Source organism: Lactuca virosa, chromosome 4 (assembly GCF_052849685.1).
Source record: "Lactuca virosa cultivar CGN04683 chromosome 4, Lactuca_virosa_CGN04683_v6, whole genome shotgun sequence".
Taxonomy (NCBI): domain Eukaryota; kingdom Viridiplantae; phylum Streptophyta; class Magnoliopsida; order Asterales; family Asteraceae; genus Lactuca; species Lactuca virosa.
This window is the reverse complement of record NC_136429.1, coordinates 486,854,849-486,869,831: the sequence shown is the minus strand read 5'-3', so window position 1 is coordinate 486,869,831 and position 14,983 is coordinate 486,854,849. Positions and strand designations below refer to the sequence as shown.

Genomic DNA, 14,983 nt, shown 5'->3' with positions numbered 1-14,983 from the left:
GTGAGCGGATCATAGGCCAGGTAGCCTCATTCGATTATGACAATCGTGGGTTGTTGACCCTGTATCGCAGGGTCTGGGTTCCTTTCTGGAGTGGAGTGCGCTAAGTCTTAATGGAGGAGGCACATAAGTTCAGATTCTCCATCCATCCCGGGGCGAAAAAGATGTACCGGTATCTTCGCCCTTATTATTGGTGGCCCTGCATGAAGTAGGACATAGCTTGGTATGTGGAGTGGTCCTTGACATGCAGGAAAGTCAAGGCCGAGCATCAGTGAACTCATGGCAAGATACAGCTCTTGGATATTCCCATGTGGAAGTGGGAAAATATCACTACGGATTTTATCACGAAGCTTCCCAGGATCGCCACATGGAGTAGATTCGATTTTGATCATCGTGGATCGATTGACCAAGCGTGCTCATTTCATCCCGATCTAGGAGAGTATATCGCCTGAAAAGCTAGCCGAGATCTATGTACACGAGGTAGTGGCATGTCATGGAGTGTCGGTTTCGGTCGTGTCAGATCGAGATGTTCGCTTCACTTCCAGGTTTTGGAAGCGGTTTCATGACGATATGGGTACTTATCTTCACTTCAGCACAGCCTTTCACCCTCAGACTGATGGGCAGAGTGAGAGGAAGATCTAGACTCTCGAGGATATGATGCACGCATGTGTATTGGATTACGGTGGTAGTTGGGATACGTATCTTCCGTTAGCGGAATTTTCGTATAACAACGGTTATCACGCCAGCATAGATCGACCTCCCTTTGAGATGCTCTACGGGATAAAGTGTAGGAACCCGATCTGTTGGGGCGAGGTTGGTCAGAGAGTCATGTGGAGTACTGAGGTGGTACTCAAGACCACGGAGAAGATCCAGCAGGTCAAGAGTAGGCTCCAGACTGCTCAGAGTTGGCAGAAAAGCTATGCCGACAAGCGCCATTCAGACGTAGAGTTTCAGGTGGCGGATATGGTCCTCATGAAGGTGTCACCTTGGAAAGGTGTCATCCGGTCCAGGAAGCGGGGCAAGTTGGGCCCCAGGTACATCGGTCCGTTCAGGTTTTTAGCTTGGGTGGGCCGGGTTGCTTATCGTTTGGATCTTCCAGTAGAGCTCAGCTAGATCCACGGTACTTTTCATGTCTCGTAGCTGCGGAAGTGCTTAGTGGATGATTTTGCAATTGTGCCTTTAGAGGATATTCAGGTGGATGACCACATGAACTACATTCAGAGACTGGTGGCGGTTTTAGACCGGAAGACGAAAACCTTGAGGAACAAGGTTGTATAGTTGGTGAAGGTGCAGTGGATACACCGCAAGGGGTCAGAGTGGACTTGGGAGCCCGAGGAGAAGATGAGAGAGCATTACCCAAAGTTATTTGTGGCAGTAGACTTCGAGGACGAAATCTGAGACAAGTGGGGGAGAATTTTAATGTCTGGTTCCTGGTACGCATTTCATTATAATTTATTCATATTTACAGAGCAACTTGACGAGTTGGAAGCCCCAAACTCGTCCAGTAGAGACTGTCATAACCACGTGATTTAAGTAATCTACTCGACGAGTTGAGAGGCCTCAACTCGACGAGTAGATCGACTGGAATGAAACCCTGATTTCCAAGGTTTTGCATGTTATTTAAAGGACTTAATCTTTTCCCTTAGCCTCTCATCAGCCAACCGGAAGCTCTAGATCGCATTGTGAGCTCCTTGGTGAGAAACTTGAAATTTTGAGTGGATTTTTTTTTGTGTTTTTGTGTGTGGTAAAGGAGTTGGAAGTACTAGAAGTCATCGAGCTTGAGGAGAAGCATTAGATCTGGGATCTCGTCCATCTTTGGCAACTTTATGATGTAAAAAGTCCCTAACTTGATGATTCATAGCTTAGATCCCTCTTAGTCTTGTTTTATGGGTCTTTTTGACCCCATTGTTGGAAGCTTGATAACCTCCATAGTTCTGATGATACAAACTTCCATTTCCAGTGATATTTGGTCCTTAGCTTCATAAAAAGGGTCTTAAACCTGTTCTTGTCCAAGAAGAGACCATGTCCATATAAGTAGGTTGCTATATTTCGAGATTTGGTCCATTCGAGGCATGCAAAGCCGTCAAGTTGTCGACTTTACAAGAGTAGGCCATAGGAACAGTATATATCTTTATTCTGGAACCTTAGATCTGAGGTAAGGGCTGAATAGACTAGCAATGTGAGGAACTCGGCGAATTCATAGAGGAACTCGACGAGTTGGGTCGAACATTCCCGATTCTGTTAATGGAACTTGGTGAGTCCACAAGGGAACTCGACGAGTTGTACTAGGAAAATCTCGTTCCTATTGAGAAGAAGGAACTTGACGAGTTGGAGGAAAAATCGACGAGTTAGATCGCGATTTCAAGATTCTGTGATTCATGAGAACTCGACGAGTTGAAGGGTAAACTCGATGATTTGAGTCAACTTCGAGCGTTGACTTTTACTTGACTTTGACTTTGACTTGACCAGAGTTGGCCCTGAAGGTTTATGAGTATGGAATGGTATCTAAGGGGTTGTTTTGGTTCAGGGAGTGAGTAGAGCTGATTTCGGACAGACACGTTTCAGTTATCATCCAACAATGAGGTGAGTTTCCTCCTGGTTTGAATGCGTCGAAGGCACGAAGGTCAGCCCATATATGTTATTTGTATTGATTAGTAGCTGAGTGTGGGCGAGGCGCGTATCTCATAGATAGCGGAGTGTGGGCGAGGCCCGTATCTCATAACATTATTTTAGTAGAGATATAGGAATGACTGATAGATTTGGTTATACTTGTTGTTTGTGTGATACTTGTATGTATGCTTAGTAGTTGAGTGTGGGTGGGGCACGTATCTCATAGTAGCTGAGTGTGGGCGTGGCCCGTATCTCATAGTTCGCCGAGTGTAGGCGGAGCCCGTATCTCATAGTTAGCCGAGTGTGGGTGGGGCCCGTATCTCATAGTCAGTGGAGTGTGGGCGGAGCCCGTATCTCCTAGATAGCCGAGTGTGGGCGGGGACCATATCTCCTTGAGTGTGGGTGGGGCCCGTATCTCCTAGTAGCATGATTATGTATATGGTATGTGGTAGTTTGGGGAGACTTACTAAGCTTCGTGCTTATAGTTTTTATTTTTGGTTTCAGGTACTTCTGGTAGCAAGGAGAAGAGCTCGGGATGACTGTAGTGCACACACCATTTGTTTCGCCTGGGATGTTTTTACTCTGATATATTGATATGAGTTTTGATGAGATACTCTGATTTGATACTATGACTTATGTTTTTGGATGAAATGATTTTGATAATTATGGTTATTTTAATAAAAGAAAAATAAATTTTTGGTCATGATTTTTGGGATGTTACATTATGTGAATATGTAGCTTTATCTCGCCGACTGTATGTGTTGTATCGCCACTAAATCCAATCAGCACTGAGGATCTTTTGGCTATTTCAGCTTCAAGGATGCTCATTCTTTTCAAAGCCTCCATGAGTATGATGTTGACTGAGGATCCTCTGTCAACATGGATCCTTCTGACAAAATGGTTGGCAATGTAAAGAGTGATAACTAATCTGTCGTGATAAGGATCCCTGATGTCTGTCCTATGTGTTTCGTCGAAGGTAATCTCCTTTCAGTTTGTGATTGATGTGTTTTTGTGTGGCCTTTCTTTTTTCTCCGTCTTCGACGCTTTAGCATGTCTTTTCGCTACAGAGTAAGAGGTACCACAAATGTCAGATCCTTCAGAGATTACATTGATGACCTTAGCATCCGCAGGAGCGGATCCTGGTTTTTCTATGGTATTATGAGGATCCTGATCCTTTTTCTTTGGATCTTTCTTTTCTTCTGCCGTAAATGTCTTTTCGCTACAGAGTAAGAGGTACCACAAATGTCAGATCCTTCAGAGGTTTTCTTGGAAGATCCACCTGCGGTGGAGGAAGATTTTTAGAGGAAATGGGAGGAATAGAGGAAGAGGATAAGGTCGGTTGGGTACACATGATTCTCGAACGATTATGAACACCATTGCCCCCTGGTGGGCGCCAAATTGTTTTGGTCAAAAATTTCTTAAGTATTATTAAAAAAAATTATATGAGAGGTTGTGGTGTTTGATACGTGTAAAATGTACTAGTTTTAATCCTAACTAACTTAGACAAAAACCAACACACGATAGGCAGTGTACCTAATCGAATAGTATTTTAGTGCAAGTAAGTATGGTATCGAACACAGGAAACAGTAATTATAATAAAAACCAGCTGAGAAACCCCGCTCCGCAGGGTTCGGAACAAACAAATTTACTGAACACACAGGGATTATTCTGTGTAATTTGCCAGAAAAACGCTATAAACATTGATCCAAAATGTAAGCTTTTGTTGTTTGGATCAACTCATGGACTCCTCCCGAAGAATTTCGACAAAAGCCAACCTGTATACACAATTCTAAAAATTCTTATTAAAGCCAGTCAGCAACGGTACAAACTTAGGCAACAATTTTATGTCATGGGAAAAACATCATTAGCTGCAAAATTGTCCAGACTGGATAATTTGCATACAATGAGATGTTATTTTTTATGTTATTACAAAACCTTTAGTGGAAGTAACCCAAATCTAACAGAAACCAGGAAGTGTGGAAATGAAGATCAAGATTCATACGAACAAATTCAGATGGAGATGTATCAATATTACATTTGATTTTGTTTGAGGTGGGTGGTTCCGAACTCCAGTCGCTTGAAGATGTTCCAAAAAGGGAAGAAACATCTGGGAACAATATTGAAGCTCTGTAAAAAAATACAATACAAATCATAAGAACACACAAAAGAGAGGACGGGGGTGGAGAAGCTGTAGGTGGAACTTACTGATTTCTTTAAAGTTGCCAATTTTTTTTATCGGCATGAATCGGTGTATAAATGCCAAAAAAAACATTCTAATTAAAACAAAAATGAATATGTAGAAAGCATATAGTGGTACCTTAAAACCACTGAATTTAGTTGTACAACACTCATTTATATTAAATGAAAATATACAAAGTTGTGGACGAATTTTGCCAAACCCTTAGGAACTTTACTGTTCCTAAGGTTCACTTTTTTAATATAAAAATATATTAATTTGATCCCTGGGTTTATGTGTTTATATGTACAAAAACTGCAATTAAAAGGATGTGCATAATAAAGAATCCAAAAATAATTGTGTGAGTAGACATCTGGAATCAACTAAAACATAAAATCGAGAAAAGATTAACCTAAAAGTTATAGAAATTTAGTTATATAAAATATGAATCTGACATATCCTAACTAAACATATAGTAAGGAGTAGCGGGTCATGGATTTGATAGATCTAACCAGACCGGTGGTGGTCAACAATCGAAAGCAGATGGCTGAGAATGAGAGAAAAAGACGAAGTGACTTTTAAGATAAGGTCATCGTGATCATAAACTTACTTAATAAAGCCTTGATGAACAAAAGGGAAAAATAGTGTTTATATACCTGTAATCATTCAATCTATTCAATCTAAATTTCAAAAAAAATTGAAATTGAAATATAATAGGAAAGAAAACTGAACAAAGTGTTAAATTTTTTGATTGCCATTCAAAACACACTTTAACCTGGAATTCATTTGTTGGGTTGATTGTGGATATAACTACTCCACCACTCTCAAACTCAAAACAACTACTGTCTCTCGTCCTGAAACTGAAACCAATGTTTTTCAGTTAATAAAAAAATCATATCAGAAAATGAGAGTTTAAGCAGAAATTCTTAATCTGAAGCAGATTAATTAGGACTAACCCCAAAAAAATGCATAATTCTCGATCAAACAATTTGTAAACCATTATTCTCATTTTCTGTCATACCTTATTAGCAACGATATTTAGTTATCAATGAGAACATCGGTCAAGACAGTACCATGGAATGTAAATAAATTAAATAAAATACAAAGGCTTACATGATGTTATCTGGGGTCACATTTTCCTTTTTGAGGGACTTGATCTGATCAAGCATATCCTTCACAACCCGAGTAGATTCACCCAATATAGACATTCTCCCACTGACATTTCACAAAATTAGAATGTCATTTCAAATTGAAAACTGCCAATTCAGGGTTGGAACAAATTTTGAGAAATAAAAATACCTAGGCTGGCATTTTCTTTAGAATCATACTTATAAGGTATCTAAACTCCAATATATTAACGACAATTCTTTGAAAACTAAGTTTTTATATGGTTCCGTTTGTTGTAATTTTGTTTAAACAGTTAGATGCCATTATACCAACTCTTTGATGAAAGAACACTTCATGTATGAAACAAAAGTAAAATATGATAAATAATAACCCTACTTTTATTTCTTCTGATTACGTTGTATTTTGACAAATCTACTCCTAAATCATAGTTTCATCTTAGAAAAGCAAGCACACCTGTTCCAGGTTTGATTTTTTTTTATTAAATTTCATTTAATAAAATTTTTTAAATAGCGTTTAAGAGAAAATAATCAAAAGAGCATTCTATAATTTTCAATCTCACATTATTCATTGCCAACTCATGAAGCTTTAGATGTATTTTCACAGTAAAATTGTTTAAAAGAGACTTATGGTTATAATAATTGTGTCAAAGGAGTTTTTTTCTCGAGCTTCTGATGCTTATGTATGCATCTATTATTTTCTCTTGGAACTACAAAATCACAATCACAATCATATACCCTAAGTAATCACAGTTGAATAAATTCCACACTCAATAAAAAAAATAAAAATAAAAAAGATTTTTAGTTATTACCTATGGTGAAGTACTGAACATAAACCACCTACATCGTGAACAGGGGATTTAAAAACTGAAATCAATATAAACCAAAATTGGTAACCGTAAATCTATAAAAAAAAATTGACGTGAAGTGCAGTTACTAATTACTTACCCAACTACAGATACGTTCATTCTTCATTCCCGAACCACTATTGACACATACGATAATTAATATGAGAAACATACAAATCATGTGTAGAAACTTATAAAATTGATTCTCTTAAACATTTCATCGAACACATGGCCTGCCAAATTGACCTAAAAATATACCAGGATGAAATTGCAATACCTGTGCAAGTAACTTTTAGATTTCTGGTCTTAAGAGTGGGGGAATCATATTGAAATCATCTGCAAATTAATAAAATAGATGACAACCACAACACAGTTCTAGATAAATGAAATAAAAGCAGATAAAAAAAGTAAATTATAAAAATTACAATCAAAAGAGGTATAAACATATAAAAATAGCTGAACATAATGAATTAATGATTGACAACAACAGGGGGAAGAAGACGACGTAGGGAATGGGGTAAAAAATCAGAGTTTGATTTGTGTTTTGGGAGAAAGCTTAAATCGAAATGAAAATCACTAAATTCTAAATATTCATTACCTGGAAAAGAAACGATCCATCCTACTCAGCTGCTAAGCCTATGGTTTGTGTAGGGTACGACCGTTGCGGTGGTGGTGAGCTCCTTCGATGGTGCTCTGCTGGTAGTGTCGATGTTAATAGCTAAGACAGAAACATGGATTATTAGACTGTAAGATTCGAAGCAGAAGTTCGGAAGTGGGGATTTTGGACTTTAATCAATCAAAAATTAAACCTGATGTGATGATGGTCATGGGTTGCAAAGCGACAGTGGTGGATTTTGAAGCAACACATATATGTGTGTGAGCGTTTCAGCTGTCGTCTAAGTCAAGGAGCCACCAGACCCTCCACCTTGCTCACCTACCTATCGCTTCTACATCTGTCGCACAAGAAACACACGTAAGCGATGGCGGAGTGATACATCGCATCGTCAAACGACTATGTTTTTCGGTCTTCCTCTGCACCTAAGTCGATGTCGGTACAGAAAAGCAAAGAAATTGGAGGTGGGGACGGAGAAAAGCAAAGCAATTAGAGGTGGGGACAGGTTCGTCTGATGTTGAAGATCGATGAATCGGTGGGTCTGGCCGGAAGAAGCAGGGCGAGAAAGAAGAGACAACGGAGTGAAGACCCAGAAGAAGTGGGGAATGTCACCGACTCAGATCGTTTTGATCAGGAGGATACGAAGCAGAAATATGGGAAGAATCCAGAACATGTCGATCTGATGGAGGATCGTCAACACGTGCACATTGAATAATACAGTGGGCAAAGATAAAGATACGGTGGATTGCTAACACGTATACACAAAGAATATACCTAATGTCAAAATATGCCCCCCCTTACAAAAAATATACTTAAGGGAGAGGGGTTTTCCTCTAGTTATACAAGACTAGAAACTTAGATAATCACTTAAACACTTAGCAAAGAGACAATTAACAACTAATTATAGAACAAAAGACGACTTGAATCAAGAATATTAAAGAGACTTCCATTTAGATACGATTCAGTTACTCCTATGGTTAATTTCATGGAAAGTGCAATGGAAATAATGTATCATCAATTACCGATTTCTAATGTGATTAGGTTATGTTCACTATTACTAATCCTTTAGCAAACAAATCAATTCAAACTGTGATTAGTTGATTAAACTAATAAGTTCACTAGTATTAAGTTCAAATCATGCAAGACTTGTAATGGATATTAATTCAATTGGTTGATTAAATTAATTCATATATGGTTGGTCAACATATATAGCTCATACATTAATTTATTTATTTGCTTGTTAACCTTAGGTTTTGCTCAAAATACTAGGATTACAATCTTGATGATCACAAAATTATAAGATGCAAGCAATCAAGAAGATGTTCATACAATGTTCATTAACTTAGTAATTAACATAAAATAATTCTCATTAACACATAAGGTTCTTTGAACAAGCTTAGCATGATAAATAATTAAATTAATATAATCCAAAACCACTAAATCAACACATAGTCATAAGATCCTCTACTCTAAATGAAAGTAGGTTTTTAGCCCCTGACTTCAGCAATTGTGATCATAAAAACTAAATTCAACACTGCAAACATGATGTAAACAAAAGAATTAGGTAAAGTAATGATGAATTGCCTTTGATCTCTTCAAAAACAAGCTTCTAGTCGAAATCTGTAATCCACAACTCCTTAGGGATGTCTCTGGCCTCCAAAAGTTGATAAAAACCTCCAGCATAAGTTGGGGTTTCGAAGAGAAACTATCCATATATAGATTCTGAAAAACAGTGCAACACACGCCGTGTTCTTCGTTAAAAACGCATAACCGGCAAGGCAAGTTCCATCGCGATTTTCTAATACAACATGCCGTGTTCTTCTTAAATTTCTTGTTCTTCTTAAAAATCCAAGATCTGAGCTTCCATTTGCCAATTCTGCTTCCTTTTCCTCCTGAGCATTTCTTTGTTGCTGCAAAAGAAATTTTCAACAAATTAAGTATCTTTTGTTCAATAATTGAAAAAAATGTAACATAAAATATTAAGATAATGCATGAATTATATGATTAAATATGCCAATATAAAATTACCCCACGCTTGACTTTTGCTTGGCCCCAACAAAAACTGAATTTTAACATACTAGTACCACATAAGACAATCCAAATTGAACCCATCCGTTATGCCAAGACCGCAACTCATGTATTTTTGTCTAATTTTTCCTAAGAACCTCCCTAATCCTAAATACTTACAATATTCATAAACACTCGCCCACTTCTTTTGAACAACGCTCTTTTTATGCATCCCTCTGAATCCATCCACGGGGATCATTCTTAACTTCAAGGTATATTTGGTTAAACCCCCAAGAATACATATGGTAAAATAACCTAGAAAAGAAAATAAAAAATAAATAAAAATAAATTAACAATTTTTTCCTTTGAATCTTTGATAATTTGAAGCTCTTCTTCGTGTCCTTATAACTTGTAGATTCTTTTAAACATTGCAACAATCTTTTTTCTATTATTTTATTTTTTTTATTTTTTTTAACAATATGCACTTTTTTCGTTAAAAACTAAAAAAAAATCCTAGAAAAACATATGCGTAAGCAAGGGGATTTAAATTCAACCTTTATTGATTAGAGGCATTAGTCTAGTGTGCAATGACTACTTATGCTCTCCTGGATACATTTCTGGTACATGATGCTAAACATATTGTGTCCCTCAAACTAAGCAAGGTCATGTTTTTTTTCCATGATTTCACTAAGATAAGGGGGCCACAAATACACTATAACGTATGTTGGCTAAACTAAACATTTAGTCTCGCATCGAATCATCAAACATAATACTAGCATTGAATCCTAATAAGGAAAATTGTTTTTACGATAATTTCCTGAATTAACCTAGCAATTTTGATTCAATTTTTCAAAAACATTACTTGGATTCTAATAATGTAACCAACCCCCAACCCCACACTTAATTCATGAAATGTCCCCATTACATGCTATGCATAATAAGGAACAAGTAAATAGGGAGAAAAGAAATAGACTCCCATGGGATAGAAGTGGCGAGATTGATTTTCTTCTCTTTTCTCCTTCTTCAGCTAACTTTGGCGTGGAAATAGCTCATTCACGCCTTGGTTTTCATTCTTTTTGTGTGGTTAACATCTTGTAACACAACTGGAAAAATCACTTTAGAACGCTCTTAGAATGTGTTGAATCATAAAAGTGACCCTTTTTAACTTTGCTACCGCAGCCACTTCAGCACCCGCAGTCAGTCGCTTTATCAGCATCAGCAACCGGAGTCAGCTACCGCAGTCAACTTAGCTAGATTACTTTACTTGTCTTCTTTGTAATACACTCTATTGTCCAGTATGCCTTGCACAGCTGCTTATAGAGATGTAATCTAGTGCATTTCTGAGTCTCTATAAATAGAGACTTATTCTCCTGTATTGAATATACTCTATCACCGATAACTTATGCATTCTATCTGAATACACATTCTGAAGTTATCTCTCTATCTTTCTTCACTCATCTCTTCTTACTTAAATCTTATCATAATTCTGCTGATTATAATCTCTCTTCGGAGCAAGTCTTTAAGACTTAATCACTAAGCTTGATCTTCCTTATTAACTTGGAGTGAATGCATTCCTTGTTATGAATCAGCTTAAGTGTCTTCTTGATATAACAATTGCTGTCATTTCTATTCATTTACATTTCCGCAACTAACTCTCTAACTATGTAACTATATTATTGTTGAGCTTTTAGATCCTTTGAGATTAACTATTCCGCATTATACTTGTTCTAATTTTTGTTCAAGTGTGTCTCCAAGTTTTTCTCTCAACAATTGGTATCAGAGCCAAAGTGGTTGCTTTTTGAAAACGGAACTCTGATTATTCAAAGAGCCTTATATACCACTAAAGCTCATTTCTTCAAACAAAAAAAACAATTTCAAATGGCACAATCGTTATCTCTGAATGTTTCCAACAGTGTTGGTGGTTCTAACCGAGCCCCAATACTAGTCAAAAATGAATATCATCACTGGTCTCAAAGAATGGAAAGGTACTTGAGGAGACTGGGTAGAGATGTATGGCGATCCGTAGAAGAAGGACCACATGTTCCAGTCCTTACACCAGTCCAAACTGACGGCGCTGCAACCAGGCTAGGAGGAGGTCAACCAGCCATGAGCCGTCCCACCAAGGATGATCTCGATAAAATGGAAAATGATGTTGTTGCCTTTTATGAAATCTCCTGCGGAGTTGCTCCTAACAACTTCGATATTATCATAAATTACAAATCAGCAAAAGAGATCTGGGATGTTCTCAAGAACCTGTACGAAGGCACAGAACAAGCACAAGATAAGAAGCTTACTACCGCACTCAACGAGTTCAACAACTTCAAAGCTCATACTGGGGAAAGTTTGGAAGACTCCTTCAAAAGGTTCAACCTGATAGTCACCAAGTTATCCAATGCGGGCACCATCCGCAGTAACCATGAAACCAATATTCAGTTTCTTAATGGTTTGGGCAGACATTGGACTACGGCCAAGATGATAGTCCAAGGTGATAGAAAGATTCACTCCTTGTCATTTTACAAGCTCTATGGAGAACTACAAGCTCAAGAATCCACCGTACTCAAAGATTGTGCTGGCTTCGGAGGACCACTTGCTCTCATAGCACAAGCTCCACCGCAGTCATACGAAGCGGATTCTGAATATGATGATGAAGAAGATTTTCAGAAGGCTATTGCTCTGGTTAGCCAACGGTTCAACCGTCTACCACTTCCTTCCTTCCGCAAGAATCAACAGTTCAACAAACCTCCATTCAACCGTAACTTCGGTTCTCAGAACAACCACCCTCGATATCCCAAAAGTTCTCATCCTCCACCACAATCTCAGAATAATCAACCAAAGGAGGTACCGTAGTCTCCTCAAATCACTGACTCCGGTACTCCTTCAGAAGATAAGACTGATGTTGTAATTTGTCACAAATGCAACAAAGAGAATCACTTTACACGAGATTGTAAGGCCAATGTAGTGAAAGACAGAGCATTCTACCTTAAAATGGCTCAAGAGTTGGAAGACAAAGAAAAAGCTGAAAAGGCAAGGGCATACGTGGCCCATGTCAAAAGAGATCATCAAGTCTGGTCATCCGGAGACGAAGATGAGGCCATCAACAGTGTCAAAGGAAAAGGGAAAATCTGCATGCTGGCCACTGCGGATGATGATGGGTCTACAATGTTGAACAAGAACTACTACTACATGGTAAAGGATGGAACACTAAGCATCGTCGAACAGGTAAAACTCATGATCCAAACTCTAAACTATAGCATGCATGACTGTCAGCCTTACATAGATGATCTTAATGACACTTGTGCTGCCGTCCTTACAGACTATAATAAAGCCTTAGATGAGAAGAACATTGCGTCCCAAGAGATGTTCCACGTGAGAGGACGACTGGATAACAAAAGACTTAAGATGGCTATGTTATAGAAGGACCTAGAGTTAGAAAAGGATGCAAGAATGTTAAGTGAAACCCAATTAGAGATAGCTTTGAACCAGAGAGATTTAGCTCAGAGAGAAATTATACGCTTAAATCTCTTAATTGAAAAATTGTTTAATGAAAGTGAAGCTATTGAAAATTTGGTAAACAATGGAACCGTGGACAATACATACAATTGGGGTTCGTCAAATGGATATCCTACTGCAGTGGATTCCTCACCCCGGTTCAACAAAGACAGACTGTATGTCCCTCCGGACCGAGAATTTCATTTCCCTGTCAATGACAAAACCTTTCCCGAAGATATCAAAACACACTTCGGTAGACTGCATAGTCTAAGCAATAACTATGTCATTGAGGAAATAGCGCCTGAGGTTTCGGGTTACACATGTGATCTAATTCCTATCTGTGGCACCGTCTATCCAAATTCTCAAACTTCATCCGTAGTTGATGAAGAGATTGTTGTTGAGGGCCCCGAAGTCTCAAAAGACTTTCCATCTTTGTCCTCAGACCACAGTGTCTCTCACTGTAGTCAAATGTCCCACAAATGTCCCACCGAAGTCCCATCTAAGACTTATTCAGCGGTAGTCAAGTCATCCCTACCGCAGTCATCAGTTCAAGGAACTGTAACTCTTCAGCCAATATTTCATGAACTACCTATAGAAAATTTTGAAGTAGGTCAATGTTCTCAAATTCCTGAATCCTCAAGTTCTGATGACTCAAGTCCGCGTTCTCAAAATCATTTTAAGAATTCCAGGAAACCGCAGTTGAACAACAATGATTGCGGTTCACCAAAATCTTTGGCAAAAAAAGGCTTTTAAAGAAGAAATCAGATCTCGTGGTACTAATAGACAAACTTTTTCAAAAAACAAGAAGCAAGTCAGATTTCCTAAATCCAAAAGTCCTGAAAAACTTGTTTTCTCTCATTACATTTCAAAAAACTCTCCTGTCAAGAAAACAAACAAAAAGGAATGTCAAATTTCATCAGTCATTTCCAACTCACCTGACAAAAATCAAAAGAGTGTAAAGTCTTTTTAAATCAATGGTTTTCAAATATATTCCGTGGACGACCCAAAATGGAAGGGTATCTTACCTATTCCAACACTTTTAAAGTCACATCAAAATTTCAAAAGATGGAAGGATATTTTACCAACTCCACCAAAAGGAGTTCAGAAATCTACACGTGCTAAAACCTTTCAAAAACAGACTTTTTCAAAACCCAAAAACACTCGTGTCAGGAATTACCCATCTCGGACCGGTAACAGATCCAAAACATCCTTAAAACCGCTGACCAATCACAGTGTCATATCAAAAGACAAAATCTCCTTTTGTAAATGTCAGTGTAATTGTCAAAAGGTTTTATCTCATGTCAAATCGAGTCATAGTCAGAAACCTCGTATTTTTTCAAAAAATCACAACACTCCAAATCTACTCAAACACCCAGGACTAGGCTCAAAAGTTGACAAGAGACCTGTCCCTGCAACCTCGGACCATGCATCACTCAGAAACACATCAATTGTCCCAGGCTCCAAACTTGTTTGGATGCCTAAACTAACCGTGTAATTCTCAGGCTTTGTGCAAGGAGGAACAAGAAGAAGAGTGGTTAATTGATAGTGCCTGCTCCTTGCACATGACCGGAAGGTTAGAGTACCTTTGGGATTTCAGGCCTATATGCCATCGTGGAAATGTCACGTTTGGTAACAATGCAAACGGTGTCATCCGAGGTTACAGTGTTCTCACTATGGGGACCTTTTCTATTCAGAAGGTTGCTTATGTAGAAAGCCTTAAACACAAACTCATCAGTGTTGGCCAACTATGTAAAGCAGGACATTGTGTTGAATTTGATGATCAATTTTGCTATGTAATGACAAGTGACAGAAACACATGCCTGATCAAATCCCGATCCGAAGGTACCATCTACCCTTTGGATGTCTCTCTGATCATTGGTAGACCGCAGTTGTGCTTCCTATCCAAAGTTGTATCTGAAGTTAGCTGGCTATAGCACCGCAAGCTAGCTCATCTCAACTTCAGGTACATCAACAATCTAGTCACCGGAGAACTAGTTCGCGGTCTCCCTATGCTCAAATTCAGCAACGATACTCTCTGTCCGGCTTGTGAATGTGGTAAACAATCCAAAGCAAGTCACCCTCTGATAATGGACTCTTCTATTTCTGAACCTCTGCAGCT

The 14,983-nt window shown here is 38.4% G+C and overlaps 1 protein-coding gene across 9 annotated transcripts; it reads right to left on the bottom strand.

Moving 5' to 3' along the window:
• Nucleotides 1-4,065: 4,065 nt before the first annotated feature.
• On the bottom strand, nt 4,066-8,077 carry LOC145109256 (uncharacterized). Of its 9 annotated transcripts, XR_013708850.1 has the most exons (10): nt 7,565-8,077; nt 7,354-7,473; nt 7,033-7,091; nt 6,856-6,892; nt 6,720-6,774; nt 5,897-5,998; nt 5,740-5,804; nt 5,559-5,643; nt 4,643-5,439; nt 4,066-4,382 (listed from the first exon to the last, which is right to left on the bottom strand). XR_013708850.1 is itself a non-coding variant. In XM_079046397.1 (9 exons), the coding sequence occupies exons 6-9, from the start codon at nt 5,989-5,991 to the stop codon at nt 4,345-4,347; spliced, it is 324 nt and encodes a 107-aa protein (XP_078902523.1). In that variant the 5' UTR covers nt 5,992-5,998; nt 6,720-6,774; nt 6,856-6,892; nt 7,033-7,091; nt 7,354-7,473; nt 7,565-8,073; the 3' UTR covers nt 4,131-4,344. The 9 variants fall into 9 exon arrangements, 2 of the variants coding, with proteins under 2 accessions (XP_078902523.1, XP_078902524.1); XR_013708846.1 differs by having other exon boundaries at nt 4,643-5,643; XR_013708847.1 differs by having other exon boundaries at nt 4,643-5,643; nt 5,740-5,795.
• Between the last annotated feature and the right edge of the window lie 6,906 nt (nt 8,078-14,983).